We start from the raw sequence: 24,315 nt of genomic DNA, 5'->3' as shown, positions 1-24,315 counted from the left end.
TGGCTTAGCATTGAATGAGTAAGGCGTTATGTGCCTTTTAATCCAGCATACATTATCCTATTTTTTTGGCTGAAATTAGGCGAGACACATCGAGATCTAAATCTCAATATATCGACCATTAATATATACATATGTATGTAGCCAGTTTGGTATCTCTCTAAGCTCTCAAACGTGATAGAAATCAATTTAAATTTCATCCACTGACTGTCCCAACTTAAAAGACATTCCGTCAAATTGATTTAGGTTCCAGGACACGTGGAAATTTGGAGATGAATATGCATTAAACGGATCGTCCTTGAACGAATCTGTTTTGCAATAGGTTGCTATGTATTTTTTCTTTTTATTTCATTTTACTGGTGCGTTTGAAGATTGTAGTGCATCTTAGGAGGCACCAGTCCAAACAAGAGTTACGTTGACTTGTACACTGTAAAAATTTGTTAAGGCTTTTTATAGGTATACTTACTATATACCGTATGATTAGACGTATGTCATACCTACGTAAAACAGTTTTTTATGACTGTGCCGCTCCACAAGAGTCAACGAACGAATGAATATCGCCCTTCCAGGAATAGTATTAAGCTTATCACAATGGAACGGTGTTCTTTCAAGATCGCGACATAAGTAATATTCTTAACATTTCTTAAGAATTCACATAATTATATGGACCTAAGACCAACAATTCAAAGTTTTACAAACCTACTGCCAAAATGAATAAACGCCTGTCCTTGCACACACTTTTTCGATGCAGAATATGAAAAAAATATTCATAAAATTAGTACGATTCATTTTAAAAGTTCTATACAGCAAAACAACAAAAGCTAAGAATCTTTTACCTTCAAAAAAGAAAATATGGCAAAAATTTTAAAGAAATATTGAAAATACCCCAAGAAGTTTTCTTCATAAACTCAAATTATTTCTGGGGAAAGTAAAAGTACTTTATAGCATTGTTTGTGTATTGTCAGTTTGAATTAATTTCCACCTGGTTGAATCTACTACGTTCAGGCAAAATGTACTATGTTCTGACAAAAAAAAATTTCGAAAAAATAATAAATTACAAACGCTTTTAAATAATAACAACAGAAACATCAACTACATACTGCTAATACAAAAGAAACGAAAGCAGAAAAAAACAACAACATGAACAGTAATGATGATTTAACATACAATCAAATACAAATACCCCTAAAAGTATGCTACAGCCTCAAAGTATGCTACACACACAGAGTATTCATATGTGGTGGAAACAACCCTGCAGTAAGGGGTGTTTATCTCGGTATAGGGATTGACAATCTATTGCAATGATTTGATCAAGGTGTAAAAAAAATATATAAAACACTTCTATTAAAAATGGTTCTGCAACTACTTTCTAGAATATATAACAGACCAAAAGTTTTAAATTGACTACTTTCTAGATTACTTAGGGACACCTAAGAGACAATTGACTTTCTCTCTATCTCTTTGTATTGCCAAAGGAGTATAAGTAATCTAACATTTCAGGACAAGCAATTAGGCAGACAATTTGAAAAAAAAAATACTTTATGTAAGGGACACATTGACGTCTTATAAAACTCCTGGGATACATACACACACATAGATTTTTTTTTTTTTTGCAAAATCATATAAACACAATAATAATCGTAAATAAAGTAGAGAAAATACCGTGAAATTGACGAAAAGTTAACAAGCAAAATTATTCTACAAACTGAATCGACTGAATGGATGGATGGATGAATGAATGAGTGACTGGATGAATGTTGTTATTACAGTGTATTAATGTAAAGTACACTTGTTTAACATGTATATGTAAACCCTGCAGTTGCGAAGTGGCTGTCCCCAACTAGTGATTTTACTTAGTTACTAGGTGAAGACATATTTATCTCAGACTACATTCACTTGGGGATACTAGATTGACGATATTCCTTATTTCCACAGAATAGTATATGCTATAGACCAGACTATAGTTAAGACTATGGAGTTGACTATAATTCCGAGAAAAAAGACTAGATTAGACTATAGTCCAAACTATAGATTATACTATAGTCCAGACTATAGAATATACTATAGCCCAGACTATAGATTAGATTATAGTCCAGATTATACATTAGACTAGACTATAGACCAGACAATAGTCCAGACTATAGATGAGACTATAGTCCACACTATAGTCCAAACTACAGATCAGACTATAGTCCACACTATTGATTAGACTATGGTCCAGACTATAGGTTTGACTATAGTCCAGTTTAAATACTATGCTATACTACACTATAGAACAGAGTATAGCCCAAACTATAGATTTTACTATATACCAGACTATTATTAGAGTATAGCCCAGACTTAGATTATTTATTATAGACTAGACTATAAACTAGACAATAGTCCAGACTATAGTTGAGACTATAGTTCAGACTATTGATTAGACTATGATCCAGATTTGATTATAGTCTAGTGTAAATACTATACTACAGTCCCTACTATAGAATAGACTATAGTCCAGACCATACATTAAACTATAGTCCAGACTAAAGACTAGACTATAGCCCAGACTATAGATTAGACTAATGTAAAGACTATAGATTAGACTATAGTCCAGACTATGGACTAGACTATAGTTCAGACTATAGACCGGATTATAGTCGAGACTATTACTTCAAAAATATATAAATTGGAGTTAACCCGTACATAAGTAGTTCAAGTTTTAGGAACAATTCTATCTAAAAGTCACTGACACCTGATAAAACTACAGGGTAATCTCATACATCTGTATGTAGGAATGTGTGTTTGTTTTAGTACAAATATGAATGAATGCATGTAAGCGTGTGTCAGTATATGTAAGTATCTGTGTTCACTATTAACAAATAAGCCAAAGAGGCTTTGTAACTGAATGTTTTTGTTTATTTCCAAACAATACAATAAGAACATTAACAACAACGTTGACTGCGATCACTGAGAAGGTTGCAGCAGCCCCCGGGAGGTTTTCTATCAATGTATCGTTTTTATACTTTTGGGGTTTTTACTCTTTGTAATATTAAGATCAATTCTATAGTTACTTTACTACCTCTAAGTAAACTAAAAAGGAGACATACAGCAACTTAGAAATTAGTTACTTAACCCACCACAAGTAAACTATTACAGAGTGAATAATCCAAATTAAGAGTTAGAGTATAAATTTTCTCCTCAGATAATTAGTCATATGGCCACATACAATAACCAATGGTAAAATAATTTGCTGAATTCACAATCGAGTGTTATGTTGTAAGTACTAAACAATAACAACGCCTAAAAAGCTACTACAATGACTACTGTGAATTTAACCACTATTTCGATACAGACAGCCCGAACTGCATGGCCTTAATAACTACATCAGCCAAAAACTGTATAAAAATTTTACGAATTACATTTATTTCGCAAGCCGACATTTTATTTATTTTTTTTTTTTTTTTTTCTTGAATCTTACCCACCTTTTGTTTTTCTTCAATGTTTTTTGTTTCAATGGGGAATAGCTGTTATAATAAATGACTAGAGTAATCTATCAAAAGTTAACTTTGTACAAAAAACTGAATTAAAATATACGCATAAATAACTACAACGGCAAAAGCGAACGGAATTAGTATTCGAAATGTTATGTATAATGTTGACGAGTAAGTAAAATAGGGTGTTTTTGAGGATATTTTTGGAATTGAACTTTTTTTCAAAAATTTAAATTTTATCACTAAATTTAGAGAAATTTTCTGCATAAAGAGAGAAATTTATTGCAAATTTTATATAAATAAAATCAACATTTTCTGGACTAGATTATAGTCTAAAGTATAATCCATATCAAAGACTATACACAAACCAAGTCTACAGACTAGACTATAGTCTGGTATAGTAGTAGTTTATAGTGCAAACTATAAACTTGACTATAACCTAAGCTATAGAATTCACTATAGTCTAGACTACAGTATAAGTATAGTAAAACCACAGTACAGTCCAGATTTCCCCTAATTTTTTATTATAAACTTGGATAAAGTCCAGATTATAGAATTGTATATAATACACATTATAGACCTATCCAGGGTTAATACTATATTTTATATCATATTCTAGAGAATACATTAAACTACTCGACTATATGAAAGACTATAGACTTTACTATACTTCATATTATTTATATACAGATTATAGACCTGACTTTAGTCCACATAATAGATTGCATACTATAGCTCCAACACTTTGGGCTCTAGCATTCCAAAACAACATTTTATAAAATCTCTTACCCAAACCTTTAGTACACTTTTAATAGCTTTAAAAATTCACTCACAACATCCTCCTACACATCTATAAATATAAATATTTTTTAAAACTCATAAAGGATTTTAATTTTCGGGCAAAATATACACCAAATAAAAAAATATACATATTCATCAGCAATGTCAAGAGCGTAATGCCCTTTTGACAAACATGACGATTTTACAGATTAATTGAGGATTAAATGTGTGAACATTTTAACTAGTACCACTCAGCAGTGTTGTTACAATTCTTATTAATTATTTTGCTGTAGGTGATTTATATACAGTTAAACCCTTTTATAACGAACTCCGAGGGACCAGTGAAATTGGTAATAGAAAGGGTGAAGTTTTTGTAGTTCCAAAAATAAAGTGGTATTTTACGAAATTAAAAGAATATGAATTATAAATTTATTTAATATTCTTTACACAAAAACACCATTACTTTTATTTGCTTATATATTTCTTAACAAATTTAAGTTTTTTTCCAACAAAGTAGTTCGATATAAAAAAAGAAAATTGTATGAAATTGTATTTGAGGCACTGAAAAAACAGTTCGTTTTATCGTTATAACCGAGTTCGTTATAAGCGGGTTTGATATATTTTTGTGAAAATATTTTATTAGACTATAGACTAGTCTATAGTCTAGTCTATAGTCTAGTCTATAGTCTAGTCTATAGTCTAGTCTATAGTCTAGTCTATAGTCTAGTCTATAGTCTAGTCTATAGTCTAGTCTATAGTCTAGTCTATAGTCTAGCCTATAGTCTAGTCTATAGTCTAGTCTATAGTCTAGTCTATAGTCTAGTCTATAGTCTAGTCTATAGTCTAGTCTATAGTCTAGTCTATAGTCTAGTCTATAGTCTAGTCTATAGTCTAGTCTATAGTCTAGTCTATAGTATATATAAAAGATAATAGTCCAGACTATAAACAAAGCTATAGACTAGATTATAGTCTAGACTATAGACTAGACTATAGACTAGACTATAGAACAGATTGTAGATAGGACTTTAGTCCAGACTGTAGACAAGACTAATGTCCGGAATATAGTGAAACCATATACAACACTATAGTCCAGACTATATAAAAGATAATAGTCCAGACTATAAACAAAGCTATAGACTAGATTATAGTCTAGACAATAGACAAAACTACAGTCCAGACTATAGACACGACTGTAATCCAGACTATAGAGAAAATTATTGTCCAGACCATAGACAAGAATATAGTCCAGACTACAGATTAGACTTTAGTCCAAACTATAAACATGACTATATAGTCCAGACTATGAACTAGACAAAAATAGATAGCATTAGCTAGGCTATAGACTACTATACACTATCCTATAATCTCAACCATAGACTAGACTATAGTCCAGACTGTAGACAAGACTATTATCCTGACTATGGATAAGATTATAGTCCAGACTATAGACACGACAGTAGTCCAGACTATAGATATGGCTATAGTCCAGACTACAGATAAGACTTTAGTCCAAACTATAGACATGACTATATAGTCCAGACCATGGACTAGACAATAATACATAATATTGATTAGGCTATAGACTACTATATACTAGTCTATAGTCTAAACTATTGGCTAGAACATAGTCCAGAGTATAGACATTTAGTCCAGACTATAGACAAGACTATAGTTCAGAATATAAAAAGACTAGAATATAGTTCAGACTATGACTATATAGTCCAGACTATAGACTAGACTATAGTCCATAATATAGACCAGGAGTCTACTATACGCTAGACTAAAGTCTAAACTAGAGAGATAAACTATAGTCCAGACACAAGACTATTATCCAGACTATGGACAGAATTATAGTCCAGGCTATTGACAAGACTATTGTTCAGAATATAACAAGACTACATTATAGACTAGAATAAAGTCCAGACTATGGATTAGAGTATTGTCCAGACTATAGTCCTGATATTGTCCAGACTACAGCCCTCACTTTAGACTACAAATTATACTACATTATACTACCAATGTATTAAATCCGAATGTCATTTATGTAAACTGTCAAGACTTTAAATGGGTTTGTCCAGTGGACTATGAAAAATAGGTGCATTTTAGACCTATCTTTTATATAAAATCGTTATTGAGAAAAAATTTCAATCGCCTGCATTTTAAACAATTTCTCTTACTTACTTCGTTGTAATTTAAAAGCAATAACTTACCCTAAAAATGAACATAAATCGCCTTTTCACGGATTACATAGAAAAACTAGAATTTAAGCCGGAAAAAATTGAAAAAAAAAATCCTTAAAAGCAGAAAAATAAAACAAATATTTTATATTTAAATATTCACTATACATACATTTCAGATTTATATATATATATTGTTTTTTCTTTTTTTGCGTAACACTGTGTTTTAATATTTTTAGATTTTTTCTTTATTACCAAAATATTCTGAAATAAAAAAACGGGTTTAGGAGACAGCATTAGGGTTATCAACGAAGGGTAACGTTATGTAGTGTAGGTCGGCTTTAAGTATGCTGGCTTTTAGAATAGTTTTATAGGTAGAAGGAGATCGTATGTAATAGAATCGGTTCCAGTAGCATACACATACACAAATATGGTTTAAAAATAAAAACAACTAAAAATTATTACACAATTTTGAGGGGAGCGGAGGGGGGTAGGAAAGAGACCAACAGGGCAAATATAAAAACACATACGACTTATGTGTTGGTAGAGGAGGACTGGTCATCAGAAGTCATCATATTTGTTATTGATGTTGAGGATGATGTTGATGATGCATTTGCCGTTAAATTCTGTGACTGATTATGGTTGTCCGGGGTGATGTTTGGTAACGTTGTTGCAGAAGTAATAGTAGATTGTTCAACACTACTAATTTCCATATTCAGACTTCTTGTTATTTGACTACTATGGTTGCTAGAGCTAATGTTGCTACTGCTGATGCTGCCACAGCTGCTATTTGTATGATTAACTCCATCTATGGTGTTAGCAGCTGCGACAGCGTTAACGTTCCGCAATAATGTTGCTGTTGCTGCTGGCTGTGTTCTTTCTACTTCTGCTGCTGCTGCTACTGTTGTTGTTGATGATAATGCTGTGGCTGTTGGTTTGTTTATTGTTTCTTCATCAATCATTTCTGGTTTCATATCAATTTGTATTGTTTCTTTTTCTATAGTCGTTGAATTTGTTGATTCTACTCCTTCTGCTGGCCGCATATTGTGGTCAATGGCTTTTACTACTGCTAACCCCTCTACTCCACCTTCGTCTTCGGCAATTTTTGCATTATTCGTTGCATTTGCCGTATTTTCTTTGATATTTTCATCATTACTTGCAATTGTCTTTTCTTTTTCCAGACAATTTAAATCTTTGTCCATAAATTTTCTGCTACATGTTGTTGTATGTAGTTGTTGTTGTTGCTCATTTTCAGCTTTAATATTTAATACCTGCTCCTGCTGCTCCTTCAGCTTATTTACAATGTCTTTATCATTGTCTTTAAGTTTGTTAGTATTATTATGTGTATTAACAAAATTCGTTTCAACACCATTATTTTTTAAAGTTTCCATGGTTTTTAAGGGCCAATTAACACCCACTAGATTATCATTATGTTTGCCTACAGCAGCTGGCTCCTGCTCCTGTGAGTCAAGAGCAGCCTGTTTATACTTCATAGTATCATTATGAATTGTTTGTTGTTGTTGTTGTTGCTGCGGCTCCTGTTGAATACCCTTGTTATTTTCCGTTTGAGTGTTTTCAAGTGTTTCCGTTTCTTTAACAGTCAGTGCTACTGCTGCTTCTTCTTTTTGTGTTATTGTTGTTGTAGCGGAAGTTGGATTTTGATACTCATCCCTCTGATTTGTTTCGACATCTTGTAGACATTCACATAAAATCGCACACAGAAACACAATTACAAACACACGCACACAAATACACGACAACAACGACGACGACCAACAACAACAAAAATGTTAAGAATATTTATTACAACGACAACAATAGAAGAAACACACAGCAACAAGTTCAAATAGAAAATCCAACATTTATTCAAGTAGCAGAACAAATGAAAGCACAGTGTAACGTTGGGTGCAAGTACAAGTTGTTGAAGTTGCAAAAAAAAAAAAAAACAAAAAAAAATAAAGAGGGAAGAAAAAGAACATACAATCATTAATAATCCAAGTTTATATAACAGATTGATGCTTATTGCTAAAGCAACAGGAAATAATAACAAGAGCAACAACAACCAAAAAATTATAATAACAAAACAACAACAAAATTTACAAGAAACAAATCAACAAGTATGAAATTAAACGCGGTCAAAGTCGACTTTATGATACCCAAAAAAAGGCAAACGTTATTTCCATTCATATTTAGACCTTTCATTAAAACTGAGGGACATAATTATATCGCCTCAGATAATAAATACCTAGAAGATTACAAACATCATCTTAGATACATAATACCTTCTCCTACTATAGTGTTTTTTTAGATTATAACAAGAAATAAAAAACCTAAGCGTACAGGAATGAAATTGACACATCATAAAAACATGTTTGTTGCCTGCCTTCTTTATGCCCTTTTTGCCCATCTTCTCCTCCTTTTCTTCCTGGTGGTAATTCATTCATCTTTTCAATAGCTTTTAGCCATTTTGATGGTCACAATAAGTTGGAGTAAATTATTTTTTTATTTTCTATTCCAAATATGCTTTTTTCTTTACACAACAACAAGTTAATTATATTCCGTTATTTTTTTCGTTTTGACTGAATAGAACATATTTAAGCAGGAAAATATAGAAAAAAAGGTATTGTTTTAATTTCCGGAAATATTTCCTTATAAAATAAATGTTTCGTTTCTTTCTTATTTACAAGCATGAAATTTATGATGAATAATGATGGTTGGCATGAGTTGTTTGTAGCAGTTACTTAACTAATGAGGTAATCTAATGAAGGGGTTAATAAGTAGAGGCAAGTAGAGGAAATTGTTCAATTAAGTAGAATGTGAGTATAACACGGATATCTTTAGGAGTTTCCCTTTAAAATATTGTGAATGTTGAAAGTAATTTCCTTAACAATGGTTTACTTTAATAAACAACTTACTAACTAACTAACTAACTAACTAACTAACTAACTAACTAACTAACTAACTAACTAACTAACTAACTAACTAACTAACTAACTAACTAACTAACTAACTAACTAACTAACTAACTAACTAACTACTAACTAACTAACTAACTAACTAACTAACTAACTAACTAACTAACTAACTAACTAACTAACTAACTAACTAACTAACTAACTAACTAACTAACTAACTAACTAACTAACTAACTAACTAACTAACTAACTAACTAACTAACTAACTAACTAACTAACTAACTAACTAACTAACTAACTAACTAACTAACTAACTAACTAACTAACTAACTAACTAACTAACTACTAACTAACTAACTAACTAACTAACTAACTAACTACTAACTAACTAACTAACTAACTAACTAACTAACTAACTAACTAACTAACTAACTAACTAACTAACTAACTAACTAACTAACTAACTAACTAACTAACTAACTAACTAACTAACTAACTAACTAACTAACTAACTACTAACTAACTAACTAACTAACTAACTAACTACTAACTAACTAACTAACTAACTAACTAACTAACTAACTAACTAACTAACTACTAACTAACTAACTAACTAACTAACTAACTAACTAACTAACTACTAACTAACTAACTACTAACTAACTAACTACTAACTAACTACTAACTAACTAACTAACTAACTAACTAACTAACTAACTAACTACTACTACTAACTAACTAACTAACTACTAACTAACTAACTAACTAACTAACTAACTAACTAACTAACTAACTAAACTACTAACTAACTAACTAACTAACTAACTAACTAACTAACTAACTACTAACTAACTACTAACTAACTAACTAACTAACTAACTAACTAACTAACTAACTAACTAACTAACTAACTAACTAACTAACTACTAACTAACTAACTAACTAACTAACTAACTAACTAACTAACTAACTAACTACTAACTAACTAACTAACTAACTAACTAACTAACTAACTAACTAACTAACTAACTAACTAACTAACTACTAACTAACTAACTAACTAACTAACTAACTAACTAACTAACTAACTAACTAACTAACTAACTAACTAACTAACTAACTAACTAACTAACTAACTACTAACTAACTAACTAACTAACTAACTAACTAACTAACTAACTAACTAACTAACTAACTAACTAACTACTAACTAACTAACTAACTAACTAACTAACTACTAACTAACTAACTAACTAACTAACTAACTAACTAACTAACTAACTAACTAACTAACTAACTAACTAACTAACTAACTAACTAACTAACTAACTAACTAACTAACTAACTAACTAACTAACTAACTAACTAACTAACTAACTAACTAACTAACTAACTAACTAACTAACTAACTAACTACTAACTAACTAACTAACTAACTAACTAACTAACTAACTAACTAACTAACTAACTAACTAACTAACTAACTAACTAACTAACTAACTAACTAACTAACTAACTAACTAACTAACTAACTAACTAACTAACTAACTAACTAACTACTAACTAACTAACTAACTAACTAACTAACTAACTAACTAACTAACTAACTAACTAACTAACTAACTAACTAACTAACTAACTAACTAACTAACTAACTAACTAACTAACTAACTAACTAACTAACTAACTAACTAACTAACTAACTAACTACTAACTAACTAACTAACTAACTAACTAACTAACTAACTAACTAACTAACTAACTAACTAACTAACTAACTAACTAACTAACTAACTACTAACTAACTAACTAACTAACTAACTACTAACTAACTAACTAACTAACTAACTAACTAACTAACTAACTAACTAACTAACTAACTAACTAACTAACTAACTAACTAACTAACTAACTAACTAACTAACTAACTAACTACTAACTAACTAACTAACTAACTAACTAACTAACTAACTAACTAACTAACTAACTAACTAACTAACTAACTAACTAACTACTAACTAACTAACTAACTAACTAACTAACTAACTAACTAACTAACTAACTAACTAACTAACTAACTAACTAACTAACTAACTAACTAACTAACTAACTAACTAACTAACTAACTAACTAACTAACTAACTAACTACTAACTAACTAACTAACTAACTAACTAACTAACTAACTAACTAACTACTAACTAACTAACTAACTAACTAACTAACTAACTAACTAACTAACTAACTAACTAACTAACTACTAACTAACTAACTAAACTAACTAACTAACTAACTAACTAACTAACTAACTACTAACTAACTACTAACTAACTAACTAACTAACTAACTAACTACTAACTAACTAACTAACTAACTAACTAACTAACTAACTAACTAACTAACTAACTAACTAACTAACTAACTAACTAACTAACTAACTAACTAACTAACTAACTAACTAACTAACTAACTAACTACTAACTAACTAACTAACTAACTAACTAACTAACTAACTAACTAACTAACTAACTAACTAACTAACTAACTAACTAACTAACTAACTAACTAACTAACTAACTAACTAACTAACTAACTAACTAACTAACTAACTAACTAACTAACTAACTAACTAACTAACTAACTAACTAACTAACTAACTAACTAACTAACTAACTAACTACTAACTAACTAACTAACTAACTAACTAACTAACTAACTACTAACTAACTAACTAACTAACTAACTAACTAACTAACTAACTAACTAACTAACTACTAACTAACTAACTAACTAACTAACTAACTAACTAACTAACTAACTAACTAACTAACTAACTAACTACTAACTAACTAACTAACTAACTAACTAACTAACTAACTAACTAACTACTTAACTAACTAACTAACTAACTAACTAACTTTTTAATTTATGTTCAGTAAAAAAAATAATCTATATAAAATCCCTAAATTTCCCGGGAAGTGAGAATAAAATATTTAAAAAAAATATAATCATTTGAAATTTTTTTTTTCGTTCATGATCTTAATTTTGAAAGTATTTCAGTTTGTTTATATAAATAATAAACTATTTAAAAAAAAATCTAAAAAAGAATTTATTAACAAAAAAAAACAAAATTAAATGAAATGAATATTATTGAATTATATTTTCTGCTCTAATTTAATTAATAAAAATACTAAATGTAGAATGTTTTTAAATATATATTTTATTACAAAGGATAAGCTATTTTATTTTGTAATAAATTTTAAATATTATTAATTCATAAAATATATATGAAATTCATAGATACATTTTTATGAACATTCAAATTAAATTGACTGTAGTAGTAGTAAGTTAGTCATATGTTTAAATTTAAACTGACATATTTTAAATTTGCATAAAATTTATTAAACACAACAAATATTAGATGACACAAGGGTATCGAATGGGTGTGGTTTAGTAATAAATACTTATAACTACCCGATGGGAAATGTGTGGAAATATGACAAAATGGTAGCAATTTTCCATTATTCGAAATTACAAAAGGACAATTGATCTGTAAACTATTGTAAAAAAGGTGTTCTCTAGATTACTTAGAAACACTAAAGTAATGAATGGTCGCTACACCTTACTCCTAAGATGGCAAAAAACTTCCCAAAGATCTTGTCATATGATGCAAAAATATGCAAATTCGAGTTAAACAAGTACATATGTACTTAGTTAGAAATTAAAGGGATGCTGGTTTTATTGTAAATGGTAGACGTAAAAAAATCAACCATATTTACCCCTTTATTATCCTTATGGTAGGCTTTTTAACGAATAAATAAATTTAAATAACAAACAAGAAATATCTTAGGGTTAAAAATATAAACTCATACATAATGCATAATTTAAGACATGCACAAGCATGGTAAATTGTTCGAAAACTTCACAAAGAAGTTTGAGAAATATGTTTAAACTGTAAAGGTTACGTTAAATTAAATTTATTTAAATCAATTGTATTTGCATACATCTATACGCCCGAATAATTCAATGATGTAAGAAAAATCTTGCCTACACTTAAAAATACATATTATATATTTGGATAGAATGGGGTTGTTGTAATTTGAATCATCAACAATTCAAAGTGTATGAAAAGACCAAGATCCTCATCCCCAATTACACTATGACGAAACATGGGCCTAGACTTAAACCGGTATATCGGTATAGTCGAAGCACTATTTCAATCCTTCAGATTGAATTAAAAAATCGAAATTGTAACAAAATGCAAACAAAATTAAATAATTAAAAAGGAATTTGAAGTAAATGGATTTTACAAGAACCAAATTATATCATAATTGTATAAATTGCTGCTAGCCCCATATAACCGATCTTATAGAAAGACAATACTTTTTACCATTAAGTAATGAAAATAAATTTTTAAAAATTGTATGATTCTTGTCTCTGATAATTTCAGATCTCCAAACTGAAGAAGGATTACCTAATATGGCAGCATTAGTTGGTTAGTTGTTTGTTAGTTAGTTTGTTAGTTAGTTTAGTTAGTTAGTTAGTTAGTTAGTTAGTTAGTTATTAGTTAGTTAGTTCGTTAGTTAGTTAGTAAGTAAGTAAGTAAGTAAGTAAGTAAGTTAGTTAGTTAGTCAGTTAGTTAGTTAGTTAGTTAGTTAGTTAGTTAGTTAGTTAGTTTTAGTTAGTTCGTTAGTTAGTTAGTTAGTTTAGTTAGTTAGTTAGTTAGTAGTTAGTTTTAGTTAGTTCGTAGTTCGTTAGTTAGTTAGTTCGTTAGTTAGTTAGTTAGTAGTTAGTTAGTTAGTTCGTTAGTTGTTAGTAGTTCGTTTAGTTCGTTAGTTAGTTTGTTAGTTAGTTAGTAGTTATTAGTTCGTTAGTTAGTTAGTTAGTTAGTAGTTAGTTCGTTAGTTAGTTCGTTAGTTTTTTAGTTAGTTCGTTATTCGTTAGTTTTCGTTCGTTCGTTTTCGTTCGTTCGTTCGTTCGTTAGTTTTTAGTTCGTTCTTTAGTTAGTTCGTTGTTCGTTCGTTCGTTGTTGTCGTTGTTCGTTCGTTTCGTTTTCGTTTCGTTCGTTCGTTCGTTCGTTCGTTTAGTTCGTTCGTTCGTTCGTTCGTTCGTTCGTTCTTCGTTCGTTCGTTCGTCTTCGTTCGTTTTCGTTCGTTCGTTCGTTCGTTTCGTTCGTTCGTTCGTTCGTTCGTTCTTCGTTCGTTCGTTCGTTCGTTCTTTCGTTCGTTCGTTCGTTCGTTCGTTCGTTCGTTCGTTCGTTTCTTCGTTCGTTCGTCGTTCGTTCGTTCGCTCGTTCGTTCGCTCGTTCGTTCGTTTTGCTCGCTCCTTGCTTTCCTTCCCCCCCCGTCTTGCCCCTCCCCCCCTTTCCCGCTTTCTTCTCATTCTTCCCCTTTCGCTTTAAACCGGGAATATTGAAATACTAACTAAATATACTAAAGTAAAGGCTACACAACTACCCACAAATCTGAATATAACACTTTTACTTCCACTTCTAGAATATGATATGAATTTTCCAATTATTTACGCTTGTTAATGTCGATAGAATAATGAAAAAAAAACTCCCAACATTTGCCACCACACTTACATAAATAAAAGCCAACCAACCGAATGAGTTAACTGATTTGGATTCACAACATTCCATAAATAGAAACTATTAAACCAAAGGATAGATATTCCACTCAACAAAACAAGAACCCCTAACAACGTAAACTATGCAAACAGAAGGGGTTAACTTGAGATGAGAAAGTTGAAAAAAGGAAAACAATTTTAATCTCAATCTTATACGCAACATTATTACAATTATCACAATGAAATATAATAAACGTTGATGTTTACTGATGACCATGATAATCATGATTGAAAAACAAGAAAATAAAAAACAACTTTTCAGAGGCATTCAAGTTCCAGTGTCTGATACCAAAAGCCAAGCCGAAGGGGTTTTTACAGACAAATTATGCAGCAGTTTTATAATAAAGGGTCTGCGTATAAGTACATGTACTTACTCGGGAAAAGTCAGGACGGACAAAAGAAAATATTATTTTACATTTTTATAAATGAAATGAAATCGAATTAAATTAAATTCTCACAATTTAACATTGGCTTTCAAATCATTTACTCTGAAGCGTAAAAGTGGAGTGTCATAAAAGTATTTTGCTTTTTTTTTGTTTTTCATTTAATTCTATCAAACCGACCAACAGTCAGTGAGTATGTCCATCTGTCAGTTAGTCTTTCTTTGATTCATTTTATTTGTATAGTAATTTTTTAAGTAAAATAAAATTCTCAATGTTATTTTTTTTTTCTTACTTACATTTATTGTATTATTGTTACTGTTACTTGGTCACTGGCTTTTGATTTTTTCTGTTTTTTACATTTTCAAATGATTTAACAATCAACTTAATTTGTTAAAACTCAAGGGTTAAATCACAGGGAAACAATCAGGTTAAAATCTACATATATTCTTCTTCGTTTATGAAGCAGGAAATTGTCGACAGGTGTAAACTGTTTGTAAATGTTTAAAAGGGGGCCTTAAATTGAATATATAGTTAACCTCTATAACCATAAATCAGAAGTGGGCAAATTGCATTTTTTTAATAATCTTACATTATACAAGACTGCAGACGAGACTTTACACTTTACTATAGATTAGGCTATAGCCTACACTATATTTATACTATAGATTAGACTTTAGACTAGACTATAGACCAGACTATAGACTAAACTATAGACTAGACTATTGACTAAACTATAGACTAGACTATAGACTAGACTATAGACTAGACTACAGAGTAGACTATAGACTAGACTATAGACTAGACTATAGACTAGACTATAGACTAGACTATAGACTAGACTATAGACTAGACTATAGACTAGACTATAGACTAGACTATAGACTAGACTATAGACTAGACTATCGACTAGACTAGAACTAGACTATAGACTAGACTATAGACTAGACTATAGACTAGACTATAGAACTAGACTAATAGACTAGACCTATAGACTAGACGATAGGACTAGACTATAGGACTAGACTATAGACTAAGACTATAGACTAGACTATAGACTAGACTGAGAGACTAGACTATAGACTAGACTATAGACTAGACTATAGACTAGACTATAGACTAAGCTATAGACTAGACTATAGACTAGGACTATAGACTAGACTATAGACTAGACTATAAGACTAGATCTAGGACTAGACTATAGACTAGACTATAGACTATACTATAGACTAGAACTATAGACTAAGACTAGAGACTAGACTATAGACATAGACTATTAGACTATAGGACTAGACGATAGACTATACGATAGACTAGACTAATAGGAACTTAGACTATAGGCTTGACTATAAGGACTTGACTATAAGACTAAGACTATAGACTAGACTATAACTAGACTAGACTATAGACTAGACTATAGACTAGACTATACGACTAGACTAGACTATAGACTAGACTATAGACTAGACTATAGACTAGACTATAGACTAGACTATAGACTAGACTATAGACTAGACTATAGACTAGACTATAGACTAGACTATAGACTAGACTATAGACTAGACTATAGACTAGACTATAGACTAGACTATAGACTAGACTATAGACTAGACTATAGACTAGACTATAGACTAGACTATAGACTAGACTATAGACTAGACTATAGACGACTATAGACTAGACTATAGACTAGACTATAGACTAGACTATAGACTAGACTATAGACTAGACTATAGACTAGACTATAGACTAGACTATAGACTAGACTATAGACTAGACTATAGACTAGACTATAGACTAGACTATAGACTAGACTATAGACTATACTATAGACTATACTATAGACTAGACTATAGACTAGACTATAGACTAGACTATAGACTAGACTATAGACTAGACTATAGACTAGACTATAGACTAGACTATAGACTAGACTATAGACTAGACTATAGACTAGACTATAGACTAGACTATAGACTAGACTATAGACTAGACTATAGACTAGACTATAGACTAGACTATAGACTAGACTATAGACTAGACTATAGACTAGACTATAGACTAGACTATAGACTAGACTATAGACTAGACTATAGACTAGACTATAGACTAGACTATAGACTAGACTATAGACTAGACTATAGACTAGACTATAGACTAGACTATAGACTAGACTATAGACTAGACTATAGACTAGACTATAGACTAGACTATAGACTAGACTATAGACTAGACTATAGACTAGACTATAGACTAGACTATAGACTATACTATAGACTAGACTATAGACTAGACTATAGACTAGACTATAGACTAGACTATAGACTAGACTATAGACTAGACTATACTAGACTATAGACTAGACTATAGACTAGACTATAGACTAGACTATAGACTTGACTGTAGACTAGACTATAGACTAGACTATAGACTAGACTATAGACTAGACTATAGACTTGACTGTAGACTAGACTATAGACAAGACTACAGACTGGACTATAGACTAAACGAGAGAATTGACTATAGACTTACAGATTTTCTTTGCTTTTTTAAGCCCCCCATTTTGCCATGATTACTTAACATTATCATATCGATTATTTCATTATGTCGTTATACACTAAGTGACGATTATTGCCTTTACTCTAAGGCCCTCTCAACTGATTCTCCTTAATCCCCTTTTATAACGTTCTCAAATTATGTTTCCAGGTATACTGGCTACATAAGTACGTATTTGTATTCATTCACCCATATCGACCTTAATTTAAACAAAAAAAAAAAACATTATTGTTGTGTGAATAACAAGTATATTGTTAAATTTAATAATGTTAAAATATGCCTTCTTTTATAGGAAGAATACACACGCTTACACACACACACACGCACTAAAGAAAAACAATACAAAATGGGGATGAGTTGTTGTAAAATTCAGATAGACTGGCAGACAGACAGACAAACAGATTTGAATAACATTTGTATCCAAAAGATGAGAGTATAACAACAATAATAATAATAATAAAATAAACCTCTTCAAAAGTTAAAACTTTAACAACAACAATTTACTTGTATTTTATTCATATTTTATTGCTTGATGTACTTGAAACTTAATTTAGTGGAATTTAATATTTCGATTTTGATTTGAAAGTAAATGCCAAAGATATTAACAGGTGAGGGAAAAGCGGAGGGGGGGGGGGGGGAGAGTTGGTGTGTGTTAAAAGTAAGAAACATTTGAATGTATTAAAAAATAATAGATTTTTAGTTGTAATAAGAAAGTTTCTTCAAAGTTCTCACAATAACTTGCTGAAGAACTTGCTGCAACAGATTAATATATTTTTCACTGATTACCATCAGCATTACTAGTTATTTACTTAGTAATATGTGAGATGTAGTGATACATCTTGTAATGATATTTTTGAATTTTCACATTGTTTGTGCAGACCTATTTTTCTGTCCACTTGTGTTTAATATGTTTTCAGATTTTTAAGTTAATTTTTTTTTTATAGAAATAAAGCACCTGCTGTTTAACTGATCCCTTCTACCTTATTATCGCAACAGACTCATTCTTGACTATATTTTATTTGGTTGTTATGACAAATAATATTTTAATGTTTCTTTTTGCCCCCATTACGGATTTATTTTTTTTTTTTCTCTTCTTCAATTTTAATGATATCTCTCTATCAGCAGCATATAGAAAAAAGTATAAAATTAATCCGAAAAAAAATTTCATTATTTTACAAATATTTGCTAAAGATTTGATATTATTTTGTTTTTCGTTTCACTGAATTATCATTATTATAATAATAATAATTTTTTTACACATTGTTAAGTTTATAAACAGATTTCCATGGGATTGTTATTAGATTAATTTGCCATTAAATTTATTTAAGTTTATTTGAAACAAATTGTTCGTTTAATTAGGTTATTTATATTATCAAGATCTCAGGGAATCTAAGGTTATCCTTATTGACATTTATAGTAAATTTTCTACACCTAACTAGATTCCACGTTTACGGTTTAAATATTAATTGAATTTATTTTAAATATTTTGCATTATTTTTTTTTTAATATTTTGCAATTATATTTGCAAATAAAATATGAAAACTAATTATGAAATAGAAATATTTAAAAGAGTTTCGCATTTTCTAAAACACTTCAAGTGCAGTTATATAAACCGAAAATATCATAAACTGTTTGTATAACAAATGCCCGCAAGTTCTTCTTTAGCTAAGGGCACCCTATTTGTAGCAATTCATTCTCCCGAAGACCCCAACTAATCTATTAACTCGTGCATTGTACCATTCTATTGACAAGTCCGCAGGCTAGTCTATAAACAAGTATTTGTACTATTTCATGGACGAGGCTCTGTACTAGTCTATAAACCAGTCATTGGACAAGACTATGAACTATTCTGCATATAGATTAATCTATACTCCTATGGACTAGCCTATAGACCAACCTATAGACTAGTCTTTAGACCAGCCTATGGACAAGTCTATAGACCAGCCTATGGACTAGTCTTTAGACCAGCCAATGGACAAGACCACTGACCAGCGTATGAACTAGTCTATAGACCTACCTATGGACTAGCGTATAGAAGAGCCTATGGACTAGTATGCATACCAGCATATGGACTAGATGATAGACCAATCTATGGGCTAATCTATAGACGAGTCTAATTACTAATCTATAAACCAGTCTATGGACCAGTATATTAACCAGCCTATAGACCAGTCTATGGACTAGCCTGTAGACCAGTCTATAGACCATTTTATAAGGCAGACTATGGACTAATCTATAGACCAGTCTAAGGACTAATCTATAGATTAATCTATAGATCAGTCTATGGACTAATCTATGGATCAGTCTATAGACTAATCTATAGATCAGTCTATAGACTAATCTATAGATCAGTCTATGGAGTATGCAGACCAGCATATGGACTAGATTATAGACCAATCTATGGGCTAATCTATAGACGAGTCTAAGTACTAATCTTTAAACCAGTCTGTGGAAGAGTATATTAACCAGTCTATAGATTAGACTATAGACCAGTCTATGGACTAGTCTATAGACCAGTCTATGGACTAGTCTATAGACCAGTCTATGGACTAGTCTGTAGACCAATCTAAGTACTAGTCTGTAGACCAGTCTAAGGACTAGTCTGTAGACCAGTCTATGGACTAGTCTATGGACTATTTTATAGGGCAGACTATGGACTAATCTATAGACCAGTCTAAGGACTAGTCTGTAGACCAATCTAAGTACTAGTCTGTAGACCAGTCTAAGGACTAGTCTGTAGATTAGTCTATGGACTAATCAATAGATCCGTCTATGGACTAATCAATAGATCAGTCTATGGACTAGTCTATAGATCAGTCTATGGATTAACCTATAGATCAGTCTATGGACTAATCTATAGATCAGTCTATAGACCAATCTATAGATCAGTATATAGACTTTTCTATAGATCAGTCTATGGTCTAATCTATAGATCAGTCTATTGACTAATAAATAAATCAGTCTATGGACTAATCTATAGAACTAATCTATAGATCAGTCTATGGACTTATATATAGATCAGTCTATGGACAATTATAGGGACTAGTCTACAGACCCATGGTCTAGTTTAAAGACCAGTTTATGGACTAGTCTACAGACCAGTCTATGGTATTATCTATAGAACCTCTATAGATAACACCATAGTCCAGTCTATGGACTAGCATAAAGACCAGTCTATGGTTTTATCAATAGAACCTTCTAGGGGCAGGTTTATGACCAGTCAATGGACTAGTCTAATGACCAGTCCATGGACTAGATTAAAGACCAGTCTATGGACTAGACTAAAGACCAGTATATGGTCTAGTTTATAGACTAATCTATGGACTAGTCCATACACCAGTCTATGTTCTAGCCTATAGACCGGTTTATAGACAAATCTATATACCGGTCTATAGACCAGTCTAGACATAGAAAACTCTGTATATTGACTACTCAATGCGAATTAAGGAAAAAGAACTGAATGAAAAAGTAATTCATTAGAAAGTTATAAAAATATGCCAGAATTATATGATGATTTAATGAAACGTATTAGTAGATGATTTAAAATGTTGATGTTAATAAAGTTATGTTTTGTTTAAAAAAACTATATATATATTTAATATAAAGTATGAATGAACAAGAAATAGAAACATTTTACTCTTTTACTATAAATTGTGTTAAAATTATTTAAGTTTAGAAGATGAGGCCCCAATGGCGCACAAAAAAAGGGACAAGAGAAACAATGTTGATTACCACAACAATGTTGTTATTAAATATTTTCATTGTTTCTGTTTACCACAGTGTAAACATTTGCAACACAATAAAAACAAATAAAACAAAAAAAAAGTTTTTTTATATAAAATGCAATAAAATAAAGTAGAAAAAAAAAACGATGTTAAAGAACGAAAGGCAAACAAAAGTAAATTGTTGAAAACAACGATAAAACAAAAAACCCAATTGTTGCAAAAAAAAAAAAAAATGAAAAAATAAAAATCATAGAATTAACAAAATAAAAAATCACTCACCTGATGAATTTAAAATAATGCCCGAGACGGATGCTGTTGAACTATCTAAACCAGCCATAGTGGCATTTGTTGAACTAGTAGTAGTTGTTGTTGTTGTAACCGATTCTCTAGTACTTTCAGTATTAGTGGTGTTGACTGCACCTGTTGCCGCTGTAGTTGTAGCTGTAGTAGGTGTTGGGGTTGGTGAAACACGTGCCAAATTTTCGGGATTTATTTGTATGGAACCCAAATTAATACGCTGTAAATTACCAGCTGTTTGTATGCGTACACGTATGGGTTGACGCCAACCTCTGGCAAATAAGGCACGTCTTATCATACCCAATGCACCGCCAACATTTTGTCCAGCATAGTGTTGTAATAAACCACCAACAAATGGCAATTGTTGTGGTTGCATTTGTAAACCATCAACCTGTGCAGCATTCTGCTGCAGTCCTCCTCCTCCTTGCTGACCAGCAGCACCGCCCTGTTGTTGTTGCTGTTGTTGTAAGGGTACTAAGCGGAATATACGATTTGCCACAAATGTACCTGGTTGTTGTTGACCAGCATCTCCAACACCATTTCTATTCGCTTGGCCTTGTTGTTGCGGCTGCTGTTGTTGTTGCTGGATTATGCCGGCAACAATGTTTGCACCACCTGGGCCATTGCCGCCACCATTTTGATTACGTGTTAATATGAGTACTTGGGCTTGTTGCATAATTACAGGCAACTCGTAATGATGGAAAAAGTACAACATTGAATGCTACAAAGAAATACAATAATAATAATGGAGATGATCAAAAGAATTATTATTAGGTATAAACAATGTTTGAAACTTAAGTGCAAGAAAAAATCCTAAGCATAGAGGAGTAACCTAAGCATACACCTAAATCACCTAGTGTAATGTCTGGCCTATAATCTAGTCTACAATCTGGTCTAGTCTATAGTCTGGACTATAGTCTAGTCTATAGTCTGGACTATAGTCTAGTCTATAGTCTGGACTATAGTCTAGTCTATAGTCTGGACTATAGTCTAGTCTATAGTCTGGACTATAGTCTAGTCTATAGTCTGGACTATAGTCTAGTCTATAGTCTGGACTATAGTCTAGTCTATAGTCTGGACTATAGTCTAGTCTATAGTCTGGACTATAGTCTAGTCTATAGTCTGGACTATAGTCTAGTCTATAGTCTGGACTATAGTCTAGTCTATAGTCTGGACTATAGTCTAGTCTATAGTCTGGACTATAGTCTAGTCTATAGTCTGGACTATAGTCTAGTCTATAGTCTGGACTATAGTCTAGTCTATAGTCTGGACTATAGTCTAGTCTATTCATTCATTCATATAATAATAATGCATTCATATAATAATTAATTTCATAGTTTAGGCTCAAGGTTTAAGATTCTAAAACAAATATTCGAAATATAACAGGTCGAGTGGAAAGTAATAAAGTCAATAAATAAATGTCTTTCTTAGAATTATATTTACCTGAATTTGGCAGTTTATTAATTTTTACATGACGAATAAAACAAGTTATTCTATTTATATATTAACATGAGTTTGTTCAAGCATTAGACTGGTCCCCGTTTCCCTTATTTCCAATTAAAACTAAGTTTAATATACATCACTTGAAAGTAAAGCTCTATGTTAACTTCTACCATTTGACACAGGAGCCTATATATCTGGATTACAGTAAAGTCACAAGTCTAGAATATAGACTATAGCCTAGTCTACAGTCTAGTCTATAGTGCGGTCTATAATCTTGACTATAGGCTATTCTAAACTTTGATGTATACTCTATAACCTGACATATAGTTTGGTCTATAGTCTGGCCTATAGTCTGGCCTATAGTCTGGCCTATAGTCTGGTCTATAGTCTGGACAATAGTCTGGTTTATAGTCTGGACTATAATCTGGTCTATAGTCTGGACTATAGTCTGGTCTATAGTCTAGACTATAGTCTGGACTATACTCTAGTTTTTAGTCTGGATTATAGCCTGGACTATAGTCTGGACAATAGTCTGATCTATAGTCTGGACTACAGTCTAGTCTATAATCTGGACTATAGTCTAGTCTATAGTCTGGACTATAGTCTAGTACATAGTCAAGGGTATAGTGTGGTCTACGGTCTAATCTATAGCCTGGAGTACAGTCAAGTCTATAGTCTGGAGTATAGTTTAGTCTATAGTCTGGAGTACAGTCAAGTTGTTATGTTGAACTACAGTCTAGTCTATAGTTTGGACTATAGTCTAGTCTATAACCTGGTCTACGGTCTAATCTATAGTCTGGACTACGGTATAATCTATAGTCAGGACTATAGTCTAGTCTATAATCTGGAGTACAGTCTACTCTATAGTTTGGACTATAGTCTGGTATATAATCTAGTCCATAGTCTGGATTCTACCAATATCAAAATTGTATACCACACTAATGT

General features: G+C 31.1%; 1 protein-coding gene across 1 annotated transcript in view; it reads right to left on the bottom strand.

The window, feature by feature from the left end:
* Positions 1 to 6,546: 6,546 nt before the first annotated feature.
* LOC119608307 overlaps positions 6,547 to 24,315 on the bottom strand; it is a 52,914-nt gene continuing 35,145 nt past the window's right edge. Inside the window, 2 exon segments of the mRNA XM_037962679.1 lie at positions 6,547 to 8,117; positions 21,910 to 22,648. Of these exon segments, the coding sequence (XP_037818607.1) occupies positions 6,961 to 8,117; positions 21,910 to 22,648 (1,896 nt within the window). The 3' untranslated portion in view covers positions 6,547 to 6,960.

Source organism: Lucilia sericata, unplaced genomic scaffold, assembly GCF_015586225.1.
Source record: "Lucilia sericata isolate MDLA Ls3-8-SP2 unplaced genomic scaffold, ASM1558622v1 Contig000819F_arrow, whole genome shotgun sequence".
Lineage (NCBI taxonomy): Eukaryota > Metazoa > Arthropoda > Insecta > Diptera > Calliphoridae > Lucilia > Lucilia sericata.
The sequence above is the reverse complement of the archived record's forward strand: the minus strand, read 5'-3'. Positions and strand labels throughout refer to the sequence as shown.